Below are 18,704 nucleotides of genomic sequence, written 5' to 3' on the forward strand. Positions count from 1 at the left end.
GGCATGCATCGTGACAAACTGATCCTAGATTCCCGGCGGATGAGACAAATGTTTTCCCCGACGTGTGTGTGCGGGTAGGCGTGCGTGTGTGTGTGTGATGTGAACGCGTGGGTTTACCCCCACCATTCCACGGAAACAATAAACACAGAGCGGGGAAACGGCCCACTCAGTTGCACGTTCTCACAAGGAGTGTCATGTTTAACAGGCATCTGGACTGACAGCCCCCCCCCCCCCCCTTCACTCTTCTCCTCTCGTCACTCCCCACCTCTTCTGTGTTTCTGAAGCTCAGAGTTGACGGGAGGTAATCCCCTCCATGTGAGTGGGCGGTGCGGGTACCGGAGGCGTGTTTTTTTTTTTTCCTTCTATTATTCAAATGCCGCTGTACCTATAAAAAGAGGTCCTGCCTGCGTCAGATGATTTTCTCCAATGGCTAAAGGTGACTGAATATTAGTTGCTTCGGCATCGTCCTATCGGCAAGGGAAGAGATGATGGACGACTCCGGCGGTGTCCAAATGGCGAGGGCGCTGAAACACGCAGCCCTGTGCCTGATGCTGCTGCCCCGGTTCCTGCTGGCCGCCGTCATGCTGTGGCTCCTGGACTTCCTGTGCATCAGGAGGAAAGTGCTGCTGAAAATGGGCGAGCGTCAGGACGGCCCGGACGACCCGCCGGTCTGCGTCTCCGACTCCAACAAGATGTTCACCTGGGAGTCCCTCAGGGCCGTGTGGCACGGCCAGAAGCTGGACTTTCTCAAATCGGCGCACCTCGGGGAGGCTGCCCCCAACACCGAGGTGGTGCTGGTCCAGGAGCGGCGGCAGGTCCGGATCCTGGACTGCACGAAAGGGAAGAGACCGCTCGTCCTCAACTTTGGCAGCTGCTCCTGACCGCCGTTCATGACGCGCCTGGCGGCGTTCCAGCGCGTCGTCAGGCAGTACGCGGACATCGCGGACTTCTTAGTTGTGTACATCGAGGAGGCGCACCCGTCGGACGGCTGGGTGAGCTCCGACGCGCCTTACCAGATCCCCAAGCACCGCTGCCTGGAGGACCGGCTGAGAGCCGCGCAGCTGATGTTCACCAAGGTGCCAGAGAGCAACGTGGTGGTGGACAACATGGACAACTCGTCCAACGCCGCTTATGGAGCCTACTTTGAGAGACTTTACATCGTGATGGACGAGCGGGTGGTGTACCAGGGCGGGAGGGGTCCGGAGGGCTACCGGATCTCAGAGCTGAAGAACTGGCTGGAGCAATACAGGAAAGAGGTGATGGACCCCCAGACGGCGGTGCTGTGTGTGTAGCCGAACCCGCCCTGCTGCTCTGCCCTCCGCTTTAGTGTCCAAACCCACAGTGCAAAATATCCAGATGCTGCTATCAAACGTTCACACATGGCACATTATATATATGAATATTATATATATGTTGTTTCTCTTGCATTAAGATGTTCAGGACTGACACAGATAGAGGTTCGGTTTAAGTTGACACCTTTAGCCTATAGATTGTAGGCTGTTAAACTGTGTTGTCATGACTTTAAATTGATTTTGTTTGTTTGTTTGTTTGTTTTGTTTTTGTTTTTGTATGAAAAAAGCATTTGAATTAATTGAAGCTAGGTTCAGTTGGTGACCACTATTTTTCTATTTTGAGTGCGTGTGGGTGGTGTGCGCGCGCGTGCGTGCGTGCGTGTGTGTGTGTGTGCGTGGGTGTGTGTGTGTGTGTGTGTGTGTGAAGGAGCGTGCATTCAGCTTAATATCTCACTCTGGCGTCTGTGTGAAGTTCGGTTTTTAAAAGGCGCATCCAGAAAACCGACACTGATGTTTCTGACACTGGAAGCAGAGCAATATCAGCTGGATGCTCGCTCCCTCTGTGGTTCACTGCCAAACGACGTGATGTTGAAAACGATGTAACTAAAAAAATGTGTTTTTTACAAAAAAAAAAAAAAAAAAAAGTGAAATGAAATAAAACTCATATCAGATGAAAGGTGGGGAGACACCTTAAAGTTATTTATTTTGTTTATATATCTATATATAAAAGTGTGTCGCTTCGAATGAGCGTCTTGTCCTTTAACTGGACCACTGAAAACCTAGAAAGGTTTTAATCCAAACTGGGGTTATCAAACGTGTGGTCCGTGTGCCTTTTGTGGTCTTATGGGTGACTTTTGTGCGGCCCACACACACAAAATAAAGTACGGTGGAATTTAGTTTTATTTTATGAATCTTATTTTTTCATTAATGCCTGTCTTTTGGAGAGAGAAAAAAAATATGTAGAAAGAAACAAATCTTCCTAAATGAAAAATGTTAAGTACAACAAAAAGTGTTAATTTTTTTAATGGATTTCCCCCTTACCCCTCTTCTAATATAAAGGTAAATAGGGCCTCAGTTATCGAGGCACTGTTTTTATTCAGATACAGAGTTGGGTGCATTTATTCAATAAATTGTACAAACCACAGCAAGAAAGTTTGACGCATGTTTCATTCCTGTTGTGAATGGGCTCGATATTTTTTTCTGAAGCAAAAAAAAAAACCTTTGATGTTTACGTAACATCTTTATTATCATTTCAGAAAAATTAAGCAACTTTATGCATTTCATTTAAGCATAAGCAGTGAACAGTGAAAACACGGTCCAATTATAAAATTGTAAATACAATAACTCACATTTTTGTGTCGTCCTGAAAACAAATCATTCCCACATCATCAGGCTGCCAGCACTGTGTCTCACTGTGGGAATTGTGAGCTTGATGTCCAGCTGAAATTTTATCCCTTTTATTGTTTTACGCCTCATCAGAGCATCTTTCCTCAAGTTATTGTCGTGTCAAAGACTCAAAGGCAAACAGTTGACAGATTCTTCCAGCTGAGAAGGTGGAGCCGACACGAAACGAGAGGTTTGGTATCAAACTGATACGAATGAAATTAACCACTCAGAATGTCCCTCGTGTCAGTTTCACTATGTGTAAACTTGCCTGTTTTAAATTGAATAACGTGTTTTGCACGCCAGCAAAGAAACCAGTGGGTAAACTAATCGTCAGAAACACGAAATGAGGATTGAATTTTGTTCAAACGTAAAACAAATGATCTACACGTGATCATCTTTCCTCCAAGAGCCGTCGTGAATAAATCTTGTACTTAAAACTGAAACTCAATTTGCAGAGAAGCTCCAACTCACTGGGGAGTAATGTTCCACAGCTCTGTGCTGTTTAATCAAACATGCATATTTATATTAACTTTGCAAAGCTTTTATTCTCTAGGAACAACAAAACAAACAAAAGGATAAAAAAGCAAATGCTGTTTAGGTGATGTCTTGCAGCCTCTTTAATCAGTCCATCTTCTTCGCTTTCCTTTTCATCTCTGCAAGTGTGTTTTCGGCTGCGTACAAACACACACTGACAAATGCAATTTGGATTAGAGAGCAATGTGAATGCTGTTGATCCCATGTGGTCCGACTTGCTACTGTGTGGTTATAATTTGCCCAGTTTTTCACTTACGCGTTGGCCCCGGAGGATCAACGTGGCATGCGGCTAACGGGGCCAAGCTGAGAGCGTGGGGAGCCGACGCGCTCCCTCCGACTGTCTGTTTTCTGACCAGAAAAAGCTGCACGTCGGTTTGAATTTCACGTTGCGGCCGAGCCGCAGCTCTTCTGAAGCGATAAAGTGATTAAAGAAGGTCAGTCAATCAGCAATGTCTGACAAATCAGAAGCACACAGGCCGTCGGTATCTCCCATGGAGCTGCTAATAGGTCGCCTAAGGAGGTCAAGGGATTATGGATTACAAATAGTTTCAACATTGCTTTCTTGTTCAGCAGCAGTAAATATATCATCATAGTTACTGTCTTTCCAAAAGTAAACAACAATAAGAAAAAGGGCACATGATTCTGGAGAACTTTGTGTCCCTAAAGAGATTAGATTTGCTTCATCTGGTCAAGCAGCCAATGGACAAACACTGCTGTTCTGTTCTACTGAGTTACAAACATTGGAGGCCAGTGGTGGAAGAATTATTAAGGGACATTACTGAAACAAAAGGACAGATGCCTTACCGTCCTCGATGCTGCCAGTACTGTCCCGGAAGTAGGTACGAAAATCAGAGAACTGCACCAAATTTACTAATGGGAAAATGAATCTGGCCGGTTTGGTTAGAGGTAGTCTCGTGGGAATGTACCTCAAGAGGTTCCAGAAGTCCTGAGAACTTCACCAGCCAGCAGGACAGTCATGATAAACACCCATGCAGAGCAGCCACGGAATGGTTCAAATAAAGGTATGGTCACAATTTACAATGGCTTAGTCAAAGTCTTGGGATGAAGCAAAATAAGAATATGAGTCCAGACTTAAACATTTTGCCAGATGATCTGAAAAGATGGAAAATTATCGTCAATCTGATCTGATAATCGTCAGACAATTGCCAGATCGTCAGATTGACTATTTTCAGACCATAAAGAGATTTTATTTATATTAAAAATATTTTTGACAAAATAAAAGTTTCCTTTTCAGTTGATACTATGAAAGATATTTTTAACAACTACTTCCATTCACTGTTGAGCAAAATATGCTTTGGATTCATAATGACTGAAGCCACGGGCATGTTTAAGTTCGGGAAAGCTAGAATTGTGCATGGGACCACGCGGCAAAAGCGTTCTGTGTAATATTCTGCTATATTTCAATATTGCAAAGTTATGGTCAAAACAATCCTGGAGAACAACGGTGACTTGCCAGTTGCCCAGCAAATAGTCATTGTATCCCTTCACAAGAAAGATAAATCACAACATGACATTGCTGAAGAAGGCACAAGATTTTAGCAGGCATATTAATGGAAAGTTCAGTGGAAGGAAAAACGTAATAGAAACGAGCATATAGGTAACAAGCTTGAAGTCTGAGATCATCTCTGAAGCTGGTCAAAGATCTGCTGAGAACCTGTCTGCTTGTGACCAGATGTTAGCGCCATCATCGCCATTGGGGAACGAAGAATCTTTAAACAACGTGAGCACTGCAAAGGCTTGCCAAGATCCATCACTCTAAACCAGGTTATGCAAGCATTGTTTCCCTGACTGCGCTTCAGCAGAAACGCGTGAGTCACTAAATGTGACTGATGTGTGTCTGCGGCACCCCACATGTCAGAAATATCATTCTGCCTTAGACAATGCAAATAGACAACTTACTTTTTTTATTATCTCTTGAATTCCATTTTTGTGGAGAAACTCAGAATTCAACACTAAGAAAGCAAATGTTTTCTCTTGAGACCCGACAACTTGTCCAGCATAACAAGCACGCTGCAATTGCAACTCGCAGGCTTGCAAAACTTTCCGTTCCATGCTAAAGCAGGTAATTTATTTCTCTAAATTTACTCAGTTTAATTCAAGTCATGCTTAGCTAATCACAATCTTAGAAATTATGACAATGTATGATCTTATGAACTGCTATAAATCAGTCAAAAAAGGTTAAAAAAAAAAAAAAAGAAGAAATCCCAATTTGTGCTGTACTAAAAGAATGAATAAAACATCTTTTGTGGATGGTATCTCTGTATTTATGATGCCTACTGGAGACCAATTACCCTTTGGGATGTCAATAAAAACTGAACGGAAATAAATCGAAAAGAGTTTTAATACATAATTAGCGTCTTTTACGGACGGCGCGATATGAATCTAAATGATAGCATCAGTAATTTCACAGCAGGATTATAATGTAGATTTTTAGACGACAGATATTGTGACATGTTTGTTTCACTGGAGCTAATTATTACAAAATTATTTTGCTGGGACATTTTGTCGTAAAATTTGTTTGAGAAGTATAAAACTGTTGTTGTTTCAGGCTTATCTAACAGACAGACATCTCCCTCCCCCTTTTCGCAGTAATCCACCAGTCAGAGCAAAATGTTCTCATTTTATAAGCTTCTGATTGTTTTATTTTTTTCCTTTATTTTTCTAATCCTTTCATTCTATAACATCATGGTCAGCATTGTTGCTGTTTTAAGGTGCTTTGTAAAAAGAAAATGACATGGTACGATACGGTACGATACGGTACGATACGGTACGATACGGTACGATACGGTATGCTACAATATAGGGCATCAAAACTAGATGCAAGAACTCACTAAAAATGACAAAAAATATCTCAGCTCACTTAAAAGATATTCTTTTCATCTCACTCAAGTTTCTTTTAATTTTAACAGCACTTTCCTAAGTTCAAAGTTTCTCCGATGATTCTGGAGGCTTTCCCCCGGTAGTCTTTAAGAAATAAAGACTTTCCTCTCTCCTAACATGGCATTCACAACATTTACACTTTCTGCCAAAAGCTGAAGGCACTCAGAAATTGTGAAGATGCTCAAGTTTTTTTAAAGTAAAATAAATGAAATAAATTTTAATCTGCAAGAAGCACAAAAGTTAAATTTTCCTAGTCACAGCCACGCCAAATTACAATGAAAAATTATTTACAAAAGCAACCAAACATGTTTTGGTGCGTTTGCAGTGGAGGTAACAACTGTCCTGTTTTCTGCTCATTTACATGATGCATGGCTCCAAATTAACACAGAATGTGTAATTGCTCAGTGTGTATTTCTGTCATCACTGCAGCACTTTCATCCAGTTGTCCTCAACCAGTTGCTGCTTAGCTTGAGATAAACTTTTGACCAATTACTTTTCCACGTGTTAAATAAATTTTCTTTAATGCCTTTCAAAAGTATTCAGACCTCTTCAAATATTTCCAGATTTTGTCGTAACATAAGCATAAATATCAAAAAGGTTGCAAGATGTTATATCTTGCTAAAGGAAATCAATCAATCAAATTTTATATATAGCACATTTCAGCTATAAATATTAACAAATGCAAAACTCAAAGTCATGCAACATAGAATCAGCAATCAAAACATTACATTATGCCAAGTGCCATCATTAAATTCGTAATTGACTACGTTTCAAATGCAACTCTAAACAGGTGAAAAGCAACTCCACAGCATAATGCTGTCTCCACCATGCTTCCTTACGATAAACTATCAACAATTAAAGCTAGGTCAAGAGAACCAAATTCTGGTTTCGGATTTTTGTTTTTTTGTTATTTCCATGTCTGCAGCTACACCTTGAAAGACCTCTACCTCAGATCTTCACCGACCATTCTGCTAACCCGATGGATTAGTGACACTTGATGAACTCCTATAGATAGCTCTGTGACCCACTTGCAGGACGCGCTCCGGGAGGATAGATTTGGTTACAAAAACTTCCTGTGCTGTATGTCTCTGACAAATCTGGCTTTAATTTATTTATTTATTTATTTTATTAGGGTTTTTGCGTCTATTTCAGAAATGCATTTCTTCTTCATGCCCAGACTTACAGGCACCAAACAGAATTTGCAAGAATATCTGAATGTTTGATAAAAACGATCGCTGGACCCAGTGAGGGCAAGCAGGTGTAGAGAATGGATGGACGTTCCATAAAACCTAATTTGATTTAAACCAGTCAATGGATCCCCTGTTCCGACTTGCACACAAACTTATATCGAAACCCTGGCTGCAGGTCTTTTTTTATATATATATTTTTTGAGATCAGAATACAACATGTACCCGCTTCAGGGTACGCTAAAGAGCTGGAACCAGCCGCCGTTCGAATAAAATATGGATCGAATCACAGTAACTGAACGAAACTGTGAACTGCAGCCTCTGTAATCGTCAGTCACCGACAGCAATGGGCCTTTTAAATATATCCAAAGCTTTTGCACAATCACTATTAAGCCTGATTAAATATGTAGGCAAAACGGTTCATCATAAGACGCTGATTAAGAATGAGATGATATTATCCAGTCGCTGACGTGACCCCACCTCTTCCCTCCTGGTTACTCAGACAAAAGAAGCAACCCATTGTCCATGAAAAACAGATCGCCTTCAAGCAACCCTCACAACTCCGCCTCAGGCAAAGAAAAACTTTGTAGAGCTGAGAAAAATATTCCTATGTCATAATCATGATACTATTTAAGATAAGGTACCACTTGGCAGGACATTAGATGCCTTGTTAAAATTGTATCTCTTTATCTGGCCAATCCCATGACTTTCCATTTCGCTCTGAGCAGTTCAAGTCATATGATTTGGAAAACAAGGTTTGTAACCATGGGACAGAAGCCATCGGGAAAGATATTCCACGAACCTCTTTGTAATTTGGATCTGACCTTTACTTCTGGGTAAATAAGCTTTGATGTCATGATAAACCGAGAGCAGATAGGTGGGTTTTTTTTCTTTTTTTTTGGGTTTCATTTATCAGGCAGAAACGTGGACGATTCCTGAAGCATACCTGCTAGATTGGTCAGCAGCAATGACGCAGAATCCTCTGGAGCAGGGATTCTAGTGATAAAACAAACAAAAAAATGGGACCTTGTCATACTACTGCTGATAGGAACCAGCCAAGAGAAACACGGGTCAGCTTTGTAAACAGCACAAAGATATATTTGCAAAAAAATAAATAAATTATGAGAATATTTCAATAGGTTGCCTACATAGCACCTTAGAAAAAGTATGCACACCCCAGGGAAGCTGGTATGACCATGAGAAGACTGAGGGAGAGAAAATGATAATCATAATGACAAGTTACAACGTAGAATCTTTTAGAACACTTGAAATTGAAGTTCAGACGCTCTCCAAGCCAAATCCGACCGAACTCGAGGAACCTTGTGAAGAAGAATCAAGGGGACAACATCAGTTCCTCGACGGGCAAAAGTTCACAGACGCTCACGGCAAAAAGACTTGAAGCTGGAATTGCAGTGAAAGGTGGCTCTACGAAGTGCTGACTCAGTGTCTCGCCGTTTTAAAGCCTCCAACAGTTTTTTCTTTGCTTTTTCTTTTTCCTTTTCCTTTTCCTTTCTGTTCCACAGGATTGTTCTGGATGAATGCTCCATTCAGTTTTGTCTGGAAAGTCGTTAAGAACTTTCTGGTTACAAATTGGAAAACGCTCAGATTTACTACTTGTTCTGCTGCTAACTACGTACAAGCCAGTAGCAATATATTTCTTTCCTTTTTTTTTCATAATTTGCAAACATAAAAAAAAAAAAAAGCTAACAGCCAAACATTTACCAGTTCTGTGCTGGTGATGCTGGCGTGTGGCCCAAACCGAATGCCTCTTCGACTTCTGCCTGCTTCTCTGCTGCTTTGGAACAAAAGCGTTCCCTCAGCATTATGCCGCCACTGCAAAAGAGAAACCGTTGCCTCCAGGCCGAGATCCTATATGGTAGTTCTCTGCAAAAACATTTTTACGTCTTTGTCAAATAGTTGCTATTTGGTCTCATCTGTTCAGGTCACACATGAATTTCTGGCCTCTTCAGAATGTTGTTTTGTGTGCAGATGATGTAATTTTATTTTATGTTTTGATGATAAACTATGCGTGGATTTGACTTTTATGCAGAATGAAAAGCTTGGGGAAACCAATAGATGGTTAATATAAATTGATTGCTGTAGATGGCTTTTTCATTCAAGTTTATTTTCACTGAGAACTCTTCAAAAAGAGTTCTCAGTGAAAATGATACAATTGAGAGAAGAAGAGATAATGCAATTTTTTAATGTGGATTTTTAAGGTGAAATACATAATTTTTCTAAAACTTGGAATCCAGGTCACTTCAGGTTTGTATTTGGCTAAAATTATTAGATAAAAAGAGAGTAAGGTGGAAGCAAAGTTGACTGCAGCAACAAAACTTTGCAGTGCTCGATATTTGGTGACACCGGGTAAGGTCAGAAATACCGACATGGCCAGTCACTATTGAACCAAATGAAAAATAAATACACACACAAATATCTATTGTCTCAATGTTTTTTTGTTTGTTTTTTTAAGAAAAGGAGCTATACGGATTTCATCAGAGGTGGAAAAAAAGACAACGCGACATCCTACAAAACTTATGAAAGCAGAGCAAGACTTAAGAACAATTTTATATTGGAAAAACTCCAGGTGAGGTTAATTTGCTGATCAGATCTCAGTTTGCATTGAGATTTAATTGGAGAAGACCCGCAAAAAGTCACTAAAACCTTTCTGATGAAACAAAGTTTCAAAGTTTCCTTTTCTCTCAATGTTATGTGTGGGTGCTCCAGCGCCCTCTGTTGGTCAGTGAAGGTCATTGTAACTCCTTCATAAACAGTACACATAAAAGAAAATATATGCAAGTCTGTAGACACGTACAATCATTTTACGAGACACAATGTTGAAAGAAACTGGATCATCACTTCTCCATCTTTTCGTGAAGGTTAGCACTGCAGGCTGAACAATGCAGCACAGCTAGCTGATATCGGATGTTAGAAAGGTAATGATTCAAAACACTGACTGATGATTGCTTCCAAAACTGTAGGAATGTTAATTCTGTAGCAACAATTTAAATAAATGTAGCATATGTCATGTTTAATGGATGTAGATGTTGCTTTTATATTTGCCATAATGGAAAAAGCAGCAGCAGAAAAACATCATCAGCCGGCTGTCAAAACTATTTTCAACAGCAGCACTTTTATTTTGGTGGCCATAACTAAGAACAGCATTGCTGGAACCGATTATATTTGACCTAAAAACTAGCATTAGCATCGCAGCACAGCTATCTGCTACAGGAATTTGGAAAAGCAGAAGTTCAAAACTGCACTGAAAGATTGTTTATGGGCTGCTTACAGATTTTTAGTTGTAGGCTACAGCAACAATTTAAGCAATTAAACTTTGTAGTACTGTTACCTTAGAAAATATATTTTACCAGCTGAAAAAAAAATGCTTTACTGTTGGCAGTTAAAGCCTTCATAACGAAGGTTACTCTGGTAGTGACTCATCCTGTGGTTATAGACTGGCAAAGTCAAGATACGCTTATCTCATCGATGGAAAAGTTGTCTTTTTTATGTATGCATTAAACACTGAGATCTCAAACCAGAACAAAATGTGGATTTTTGCAGAGGGTCTGCACATCGTAAGGAGAATATCCATTAGAAAAAGGGTAGAAAGCAATTAGTGCAAGAAGACAAGACAGGATGGCGTTGGAGGCCAATGATGCAAACACAAATTTTTCGGGACGGAAACTCGATGAATCATGCAGTTAAGTTTCTTTCTTATGTCAGTCTGCAGCCAGTCGCTCTGCACACCAGCGTGGCATGTGTATCCTGGTTGTCATGGGGATGCGGTTGCTATGAGATCAATTTATCTGGAGATCTGTTGGTTTGCAGATGTCACTGCGGTGCTGATCTCAATAATATAGCCCAGGTCAAATTTCAAACCGTGAAGTCTTTTCGTGTTCTCACGCCAAGGCGCCCGGGAGATCTTTTTCTGACGCCACTCGGGTTCCGGAGACAAACTAGACACTCAACCTCTGCGAGTTTGTTTCTTTTCTGGTTTTCTCAATTAAAAGCAGCGAGCCGGCTGCACACCGGCAAACGAGCCGGTGCGCCAGATGAATACCAGAAGACGCTAACCTCGCCTCAGCCAAACTCATCTCTTACTGTGCCGCGCGTCAGAGCGCAGGCCTCCTCCCCACCCCGACGAGGAAACGTGTCTGCAGCTCTCACGTGTGGCTCTGATCAGGACTATCACCCACCTGCTTTTCTTCTGCTGTTGAAATCCCTGAGTAGCATGTGAGAAAGTGTCTTGCGGTGCAGAGGCTTTCTGAATGCATCGCAAGAGTTGGAAGGAGAAGGGAAATGATTTCGCAGAATAGCCTACCCCGAACGCAGCAGCTGCTGCAGCAGCAGCAGCAGCAGCAGCAGCAGAGGCTTAAAAAGCTGGCATTTCCCAGTCTCGTTTCCACACGATGAGACTTTAAGATCCCTGGATGGTGCTACCAATTTCAGCTATGAGCTCCGAGCCCGTTTACATCCCTCTGTTGTTCCGACTGCTCTGTTTTCCCATCATGGTTGATAAAACATGCTTCTGAAATGTCCTATTGTTGTTTGGCTGCTTACTCAAGAGATTGCCTTCTGTGACTAAAAGTTCAACAAGTAGCCTTGTTCTGGAGATGCTTGAAAAATACAAACATTTTGATGTGTTAGAAAATGGTGGTCTATTTAAAAATATAGGCTAAAATTTATTAAATGTTGCGTTAAATAACAGTTGTTTTTAGTTGCGTCTTTTCCAACGCAAAGTGGAGCAGTGGCATTTTCTAAAAGGTGTGATAATTATGAAGAAAAAAAAACTGTCAGATCAGATGATTATTTCTACTACGTCAATATTTTACTGAACATTTTGATCGTGTTGTAAAATTCCACTTGGTGTATTCGATCAATGAAGTCAGTGGACCCCCTCAAACATGTACTACTGCGCCTTGGGAAAAGTATCCATACACAACCCAACTTGTAGGGGACACGCTTTTCATGTGAAGGAGGTGCTCAGAATCAACATTTTAAAAATACCGCGGCGGAAAACAAGCGTACCCTCCTCATGGTGAAGCACGGTGGTGGCAGAATCATTCTGTGGACATCGTCATGAAACGTACCGAAAGGGTTTTACATTTCAAAGTTTAAACGGGTGCTGATACTTTTGTGTGAGTGTGGACGAAAACAACAATAAAAAGAGCCACGTCACAGTCCTTGCGTCGCCGAATCGACTTTCTGGACAGTTTTCCCAGGAGGCCTTTCATAAGCTCGCCACTGAACTGAGACGTGCCAACAGCATAACCAACCAACCAACCTTCAGGTGAGTGAGAGCCGCGCGCTGTGCTTTGTGTTCACTACTCAAGGTGAATATCCATAAAGCAAACCGTGGATCTGTTTTACAACTGCAAAAATAAGTGAGTCTTTGTACTTGTGCTCGTGAAATTAAAATGCTTGGCTGTTTGTGCTCGGGAGAGTAAAGCAAACTTTTCTTCGCCGGCCTTGAAATCCCAGTTGATCGTGAACAAACGGACACGCAGGCTCCATCAGCCACAGCGCTCCGTTTGTTCTGCAGAGAAGAGGCCCCTTTTAAATGTTTTGAATGATCAGTAGCAGCTAATAATTACTTTCTCATCAGCGGTGAAAACCTGACTGGTAAATTGAGCCAAACACATTTATTTGCACCCAGTTCTGTATGTTTAAAAGCCTTTATGTAAGTTATTATTCATATTTTGATATAAAAGCACAATGCTTTTTTTTCTCTTTCTTTTTCAAAAGCTCCAACCCTTAAATTGAGATTCTATATTCAGTGGGAAAACTAAATCCTCCTTTAGGATTAATAGCTTTAAAAACTAAAATAAAATAAAGTGCATTTTCAATTAAATTGGAACACATCATTTCTCTACAACCAAACTTAAAGAATGAAGAGACTTCTACTTCCTTTTAAAGTGACTGGAAGCTTCAGTAGCTTTAATCGATTCATCAAATCAGATCAAACAAAGCAGAAATAGTAGCAGTAATGTGTAATTTGTGATATGTAAATGTACAACTGCCACCTGTAAATAAAAACAAAACAAAAATGACAATACATAGCTAACTTAAACAGCGAGAGAAAAGAATGAAGAATAAATCTCTGAATCCAAATTGTTCTTGAATGATTTCGTTCTTTTTTTCTTATTATTGTTTTGACATGACTCGATGCCTTTTGTAGTTCTTTTCAGACACTAAAATCAAAAGCAAAACTGCAAATGTTGCTCTTTACAGGTGCAGACTATCACTTTGTATTTATGATTATTACAGTTATTGACGGAATCAGTGCCAATGTAATGTGACTTACAGATATGTGAGGAAAACAAAAACCTTTACCAGAGTAATTCAGATGAATCGTCACTGAATTTGCCTCCTTCCGTTTCTGCACATATGCCTGCTGCCAAGCCAAGTGGAATGGAGTGGGGGGGTCAAAACAGTGTGAGGATATTAAAAAAAATCTGTGCGTGCCTCTCTTGGTTGTTTGTATCTCTCCCATCAGCGCTCTTCCATACTTGCTCCGCTCTCAGCATTTTCTGCGCGTCACGTCCATCCCGTATGACCTGACCCCTAATGTTCAGAGCACCGCGCATCCAGACGGTCAAAAGAGGTCGTCATCTCCGTGCCGTCCAGGTTCGTCCTCCCCCGCATAAATTCAGACAATTACCTATGTGCTTTGTGCAAAGCGAGCACCCTCCACCCCCTCACTGTGTGTGTGTGTGGGTGTGTGTGTGTGTGTGTGTGTGTGTGTGTGTGTGTGTGTGTGTGTGTGTGTGTGTGTGTGTGTGTGTGTGTGTGTGTGTGTGTGTGTTTGTAGCGTGGCTCCTACTGCAAACAATAAGCTTGTCCCCAGATGCCTCACAAACTGCGAGACAATAACGCTTCAGAGCGCACATGTTCCAGACAGTCACAGCGGATAATCATCCTGATATGACTTTTTCTTTTCCATCTTTTTTTTTTCTTCTTTTTTTTCACAGGAATCACAAAGACAAAGATCGCTTTGTTGGAGGAAAGAAACCGTTTATGTCAAAACTTCACTGCTTTTAGCCTCTTTGGTTACGAGGAGCGGAGAGTTTGGCTGCTGTTGCCCCCAGCTGCTCATATGAACGTCATGGTTGAATACAAACACCAACACTTCATTTTAATTCATTTGTTTCACAGAGTTGAAGTGAAGCACCGTGTTGCGATAGATCTTGAGAAACCACATCCATGCCTGGCTCAGGGACGGACCAAGAAAAGTGTCTAAATTTTAAGTTCATAGACCAAAAACTCTCCATGCGAGTTCCCCGATGCGCTAGGCTGACACACAGATACCCCACGAGGCTGCGACTACAAACCAAAAAGAAATAAATAAGTAACTTGGAGGCTTAAATTTTAAAACCGTTAATAATTTGTATTCCACAGTCATTTCTATGCTCTTGCTTGAGCTCGTTTATCACATAAATGTCAATGGCACGCATCGCGGTTTGAGGTCGCAGTGTGACAAAAATGTGGAAAAAGGGTATTTACTCTCGTCCTCATCAGAAACAACCCGCCACATAAATGTGGAGCTTTGACCGAAGCTAGAAACCATTTTTCTTCATTCAATAATTATTTCCTGACATGTTTAAAATGTGCTTTTTAAAATCAACAAGCCATCTGCAGCAAAAACCGACGGCTTATCTGAATTTGAAACCCAACGTGTTCAAAAGCCTCAAGTTCTTCCGAGTGCAGTCCGTCTTGAGCTGGGAGGTCATGCTACCATCGGGTTTAATCCGTTTCTCCTCAACATGCCTTCTGCATTTTGACAGACTGCCATTCACATCCCACATTTTGTGCTAAAAGTGCCAAAAGAAAGTTTGGATTTTAACTTCATGAATGCATTTTTTCCCAAACTTATTACATGCGTCGACGTCAGCGTTAGAATCGAGGGCTTCCCCGCTCAGATTCTGCATGCGCTGATGCATCTCGCTTCATCATTTCAACCTCCACACTAATAACAAACGTCTGAGGCTGAGAGTTGAAGGACAATGGCAGTACTGAGTCCATCCATTCAGCATCATAATGTAACCCCAAACTTTTGAAACGGATCCGTCCATTTCGAGCAGCTTCTCCGTGCCTGATGTAGAAAGAGGACGTCTGCAGCATAATCCTTCCCTCTCCGTGCTTCGGCGAAGGAAGGGTTGTGTTCAGTGTCGTGTTCAGCATTTCTTCATCCGGGTGGAGAAAAGTTTGCTATTGCTTACATCTGAACTACAGGAACAGGAAGAAGACGCAGGTAAATTGGTAAAGAGTGCAAAATAAAATTAAATCAGAGAAAGTTTCTCAAGGGACGGCAAGTTAAGTAACAGCAACGTCGAGGGGAAGAAAAAAAAAAAATAAATGCCCCAGCTTTTTAGATTTAGATGAAAACAGAGCTGAATATGAGGTTGGACATTTTGCAGCGACTAGATGCATCTCACCGAGCTTTGTCTCTCGTTTCATGCCCTCTAAGAAAGTTGGGCCTGTTAAAAGTGGTTAAATACGAAGTGGAAACGTGTGTGTGTGTGTGTGTGTGTGTGTGTGTGTGTGTGTGTGTGTGTGTGTGTGTGTGTGTGTGTGTGTGTGTGTGTGTGTGTGGGTGTGGGTGTGTGTGTGTTTCTGTGTGTGTATTAGGCTGAAATGCTGGGCTGCTGCTGCTGCTGACTCCAACTACGCTTTGATGAGGAGGACTTTGATGCAGAGTTTCTGGCATCAAAAGAAAACGGAACAGTCCTGCATCCCTGTTTCCCTTCACCAAAAGGAGGGAGGAAGGGAGGAAGAAGGGGCGGGTGAAGGTGCGAGTCTGTTGAAGTCGTCGACGGCGACGACCTGAGAGGGGAGAGTCAGAGAGGGAGAGCGCAAAGAGGAAGCAGCCCCTCCATGAGGAGTGATGAGTCTCTATCTGGCTTCCGTTTTCCTTTTGAACACACACACACACACACACACACACACACACACACACACACACACACACACACACACACACACACACACACACACACACACTTTCACTCAGACCCCGTCTCAGGTGCACCCAGATGTTCTCCCCTCTTGACAGACTTCAGACTAAAGTCACGCAGACCCTCAAAGCTTTTTCCTAAAACCTGATTGGATGTCGATACAAAAGGGGTCCATGTTCCAAACTTTTGAGAGGTACTGTTTCCATGGCAATAGGTTCTGACACCTCCTGTCGTGATGAGAGGGGTTTTTTTTTTTCTTTTTTGGTTGCACAGGACTGGTGGCTGAGGATGAGGATGAGGAGGAGAGGAGAGCAAGAGAGGGCCGAGCAACGGAGGAGATCTGAACGCCGACAAGTCAAGGAAGGCCGTCAGTACAAGCAGATCAAACGAGGAAGGGGGGGGTGAAAAAAAAAAAAAAGCAAGCCATCATATTTGAGTTGAAGAGGCAGCGTTCGGCTCTCCGACTGCAGGCGAATTAAGCGAACCCATGTGACCTCATCTGAGCGGAGAGGGAGTGATACAGAGCCTTTTAACCACCCACCAAAAAACAAAGAAAAGAAAAAAAACCGCTGACGTACTTCGATCTTTAGAGACGCATCCAGCCTGGAGGAATATTTCTTAGATAATTGGAGAACAATGTGTTGATAATGAGGCAACTTGGTGGATTTACTGTGTGTGAGAGGGGAGAGGTGTGTGTGTGTGTGTGTGTGTGGGGGGGGGGGTTTCAGCATCCTCATTAAGGAAGGCATTTTGGACCAAGCGCTAATGTGCCACGCTGCTTTGTCCTCTCACAGTAAATATAGAAGCAAGTTTGTTTTGGTTTTTTTGATCCAGCAATAGGCACGAAAACATGACGCGGAGATGGATTTGCGCGATCAAAGATCAAATCAATTGCTGACGCAGAGGGGGCTTTCTCTCCTCCTAAACAGATGCATCATCATACCTCTATCACCGGGCAAAAAATAAATAAATAAAATTGGGGGAAAAAAAGAGAAAAGAATAGGGTCCCCGATACAGGTTCACTTAGGTGCCAGCAGGGGTGGGAGGGTGTGATCGTGCCTCACTGTTCCTTTAAGACGAACTTCGATGACCTGAGGAGAGAGACGATCGGGGGGAGTGTTTGTGCAAATGTTAACAGCTGACGGCGGCACCTAGCAACATCTTCACGAAATAATAAAAAGAAAGAAAGAAAAAAGATAATAATAAGCAGCGTCCTTCAGATGACGCCTCGAGGAGCAAGTAAAAGAATCGCGTGCAGCTTTTCAGAGCAATAACATCAGAGGAAATGCAGCTGAGAAAATACAAGAACATATTTTACTATTTTAGAGAAAAATAAAACGGCTTTTTTAAAATTATTATTATTATTATTTCCACGCCTGGACAGGAAAGAACTGGGTGGAGATACATTCAGAATTTAAAAAAAAAAAGAAGAAGAAACTTAAGAAGCTCCAAAAGGATTTGAGATTAAGATTTAAAATGACCAAATCCAAAAGAGAAACTGCAACAGGATAAAGATGGATGTCAACGGACAAACCCGTCCTGCCCAACTGAACACGAGCGTCTTCTGCTGTGCAAAGCCTGAAGAAATAGACGCCCAAAAGACTTGGAGTTGGAAATGGAGTGAAAGGAAGAGTGGTGAGGTCTGCATACAAACAAACTGCACACCTTTTGAGATTTGTCACACTCTTTCTGAAAACTTGTAACATTTTAAAAGGGGTATTACCCTTTTTCTAGCTCCTGTGACTTGCATTGGTTTCATGGGTCAAACACAAGAAAGATGAAATCGTTCAAAATCTCCTGGAGTCGTCTGTGCTGTTGGGCTTATGTTGAGAAAAACTTTAAAGTGTCGTCGAAAAGAATAAATCCTGCACAGTGGGCCAGACAGAGATCGAGGTAGATAAATCCTCCAGAAGGATTTGAAATGTTCAAACATAAAGCATGTGTGAGAATTGCAGCTTATTGAGATAAGCTTCTATGAGGAAAGCAAACCATCTAATTCAAACTGCAGTCTTTTTGTTCCATGTCCACCAAGTGGCAGCAAACGCCACCTTTTCCTAAACATCTCTAGTCAGCAGCAATGGGTCTTTGAATTGTTTCTGTTTTATCAAGCTGGACAAATATGCATGTGTCCAAGCTTTCTTTTAATTGGTTAGTGTAAAGCATCACTTCCTGCTAAGTCAAAATCAGATGGACAGATGATTGAAACTCCAAATATTTCTCATTCAACTCTAATGAGCTTTGTTGTAGTGAAGTAACAGAATATTTGCACTTTTAATGTCAAAATTCAAAACTTTCCTTGATGAGTTCCCAAAGTTTTTATTTGATTTTTTTTTTTACATTAGTAGAAGGAATGGAGGTTGCCGTGAGTGACATGGACAGATTAATGGTTTGATGACACCTGGATAAGAACGGAGGGATGGATAATGGACAAATGGAGTGGTAGTCGGTGT

At 41.7% G+C, this 18,704-nt stretch overlaps 1 protein-coding gene across 1 annotated transcript; it reads left to right on the forward strand.

Annotated features, from left to right (window-relative positions):
• The first annotated feature begins 401 nt into the window (after positions 1-401).
• On the forward strand, positions 402-2,188 carry LOC129369265 (thyroxine 5-deiodinase-like). The gene has a single exon (XM_055044682.1). The coding sequence runs from the start codon at positions 486-488 to the stop codon at positions 1,290-1,292; it is 807 nt and encodes a 268-aa protein (XP_054900657.1). The 5' UTR covers positions 402-485; the 3' UTR covers positions 1,293-2,188.
• The last annotated feature ends 16,516 nt before the right edge of the window (positions 2,189-18,704 follow it).

The sequence above is a fragment of the Poeciliopsis prolifica genome, unplaced genomic scaffold (assembly GCF_027474105.1).
Source record: "Poeciliopsis prolifica strain line A6 unplaced genomic scaffold, Auburn_PproV2 SCAFFOLD020, whole genome shotgun sequence".
NCBI lineage: Eukaryota > Metazoa > Chordata > Actinopteri > Cyprinodontiformes > Poeciliidae > Poeciliopsis > Poeciliopsis prolifica.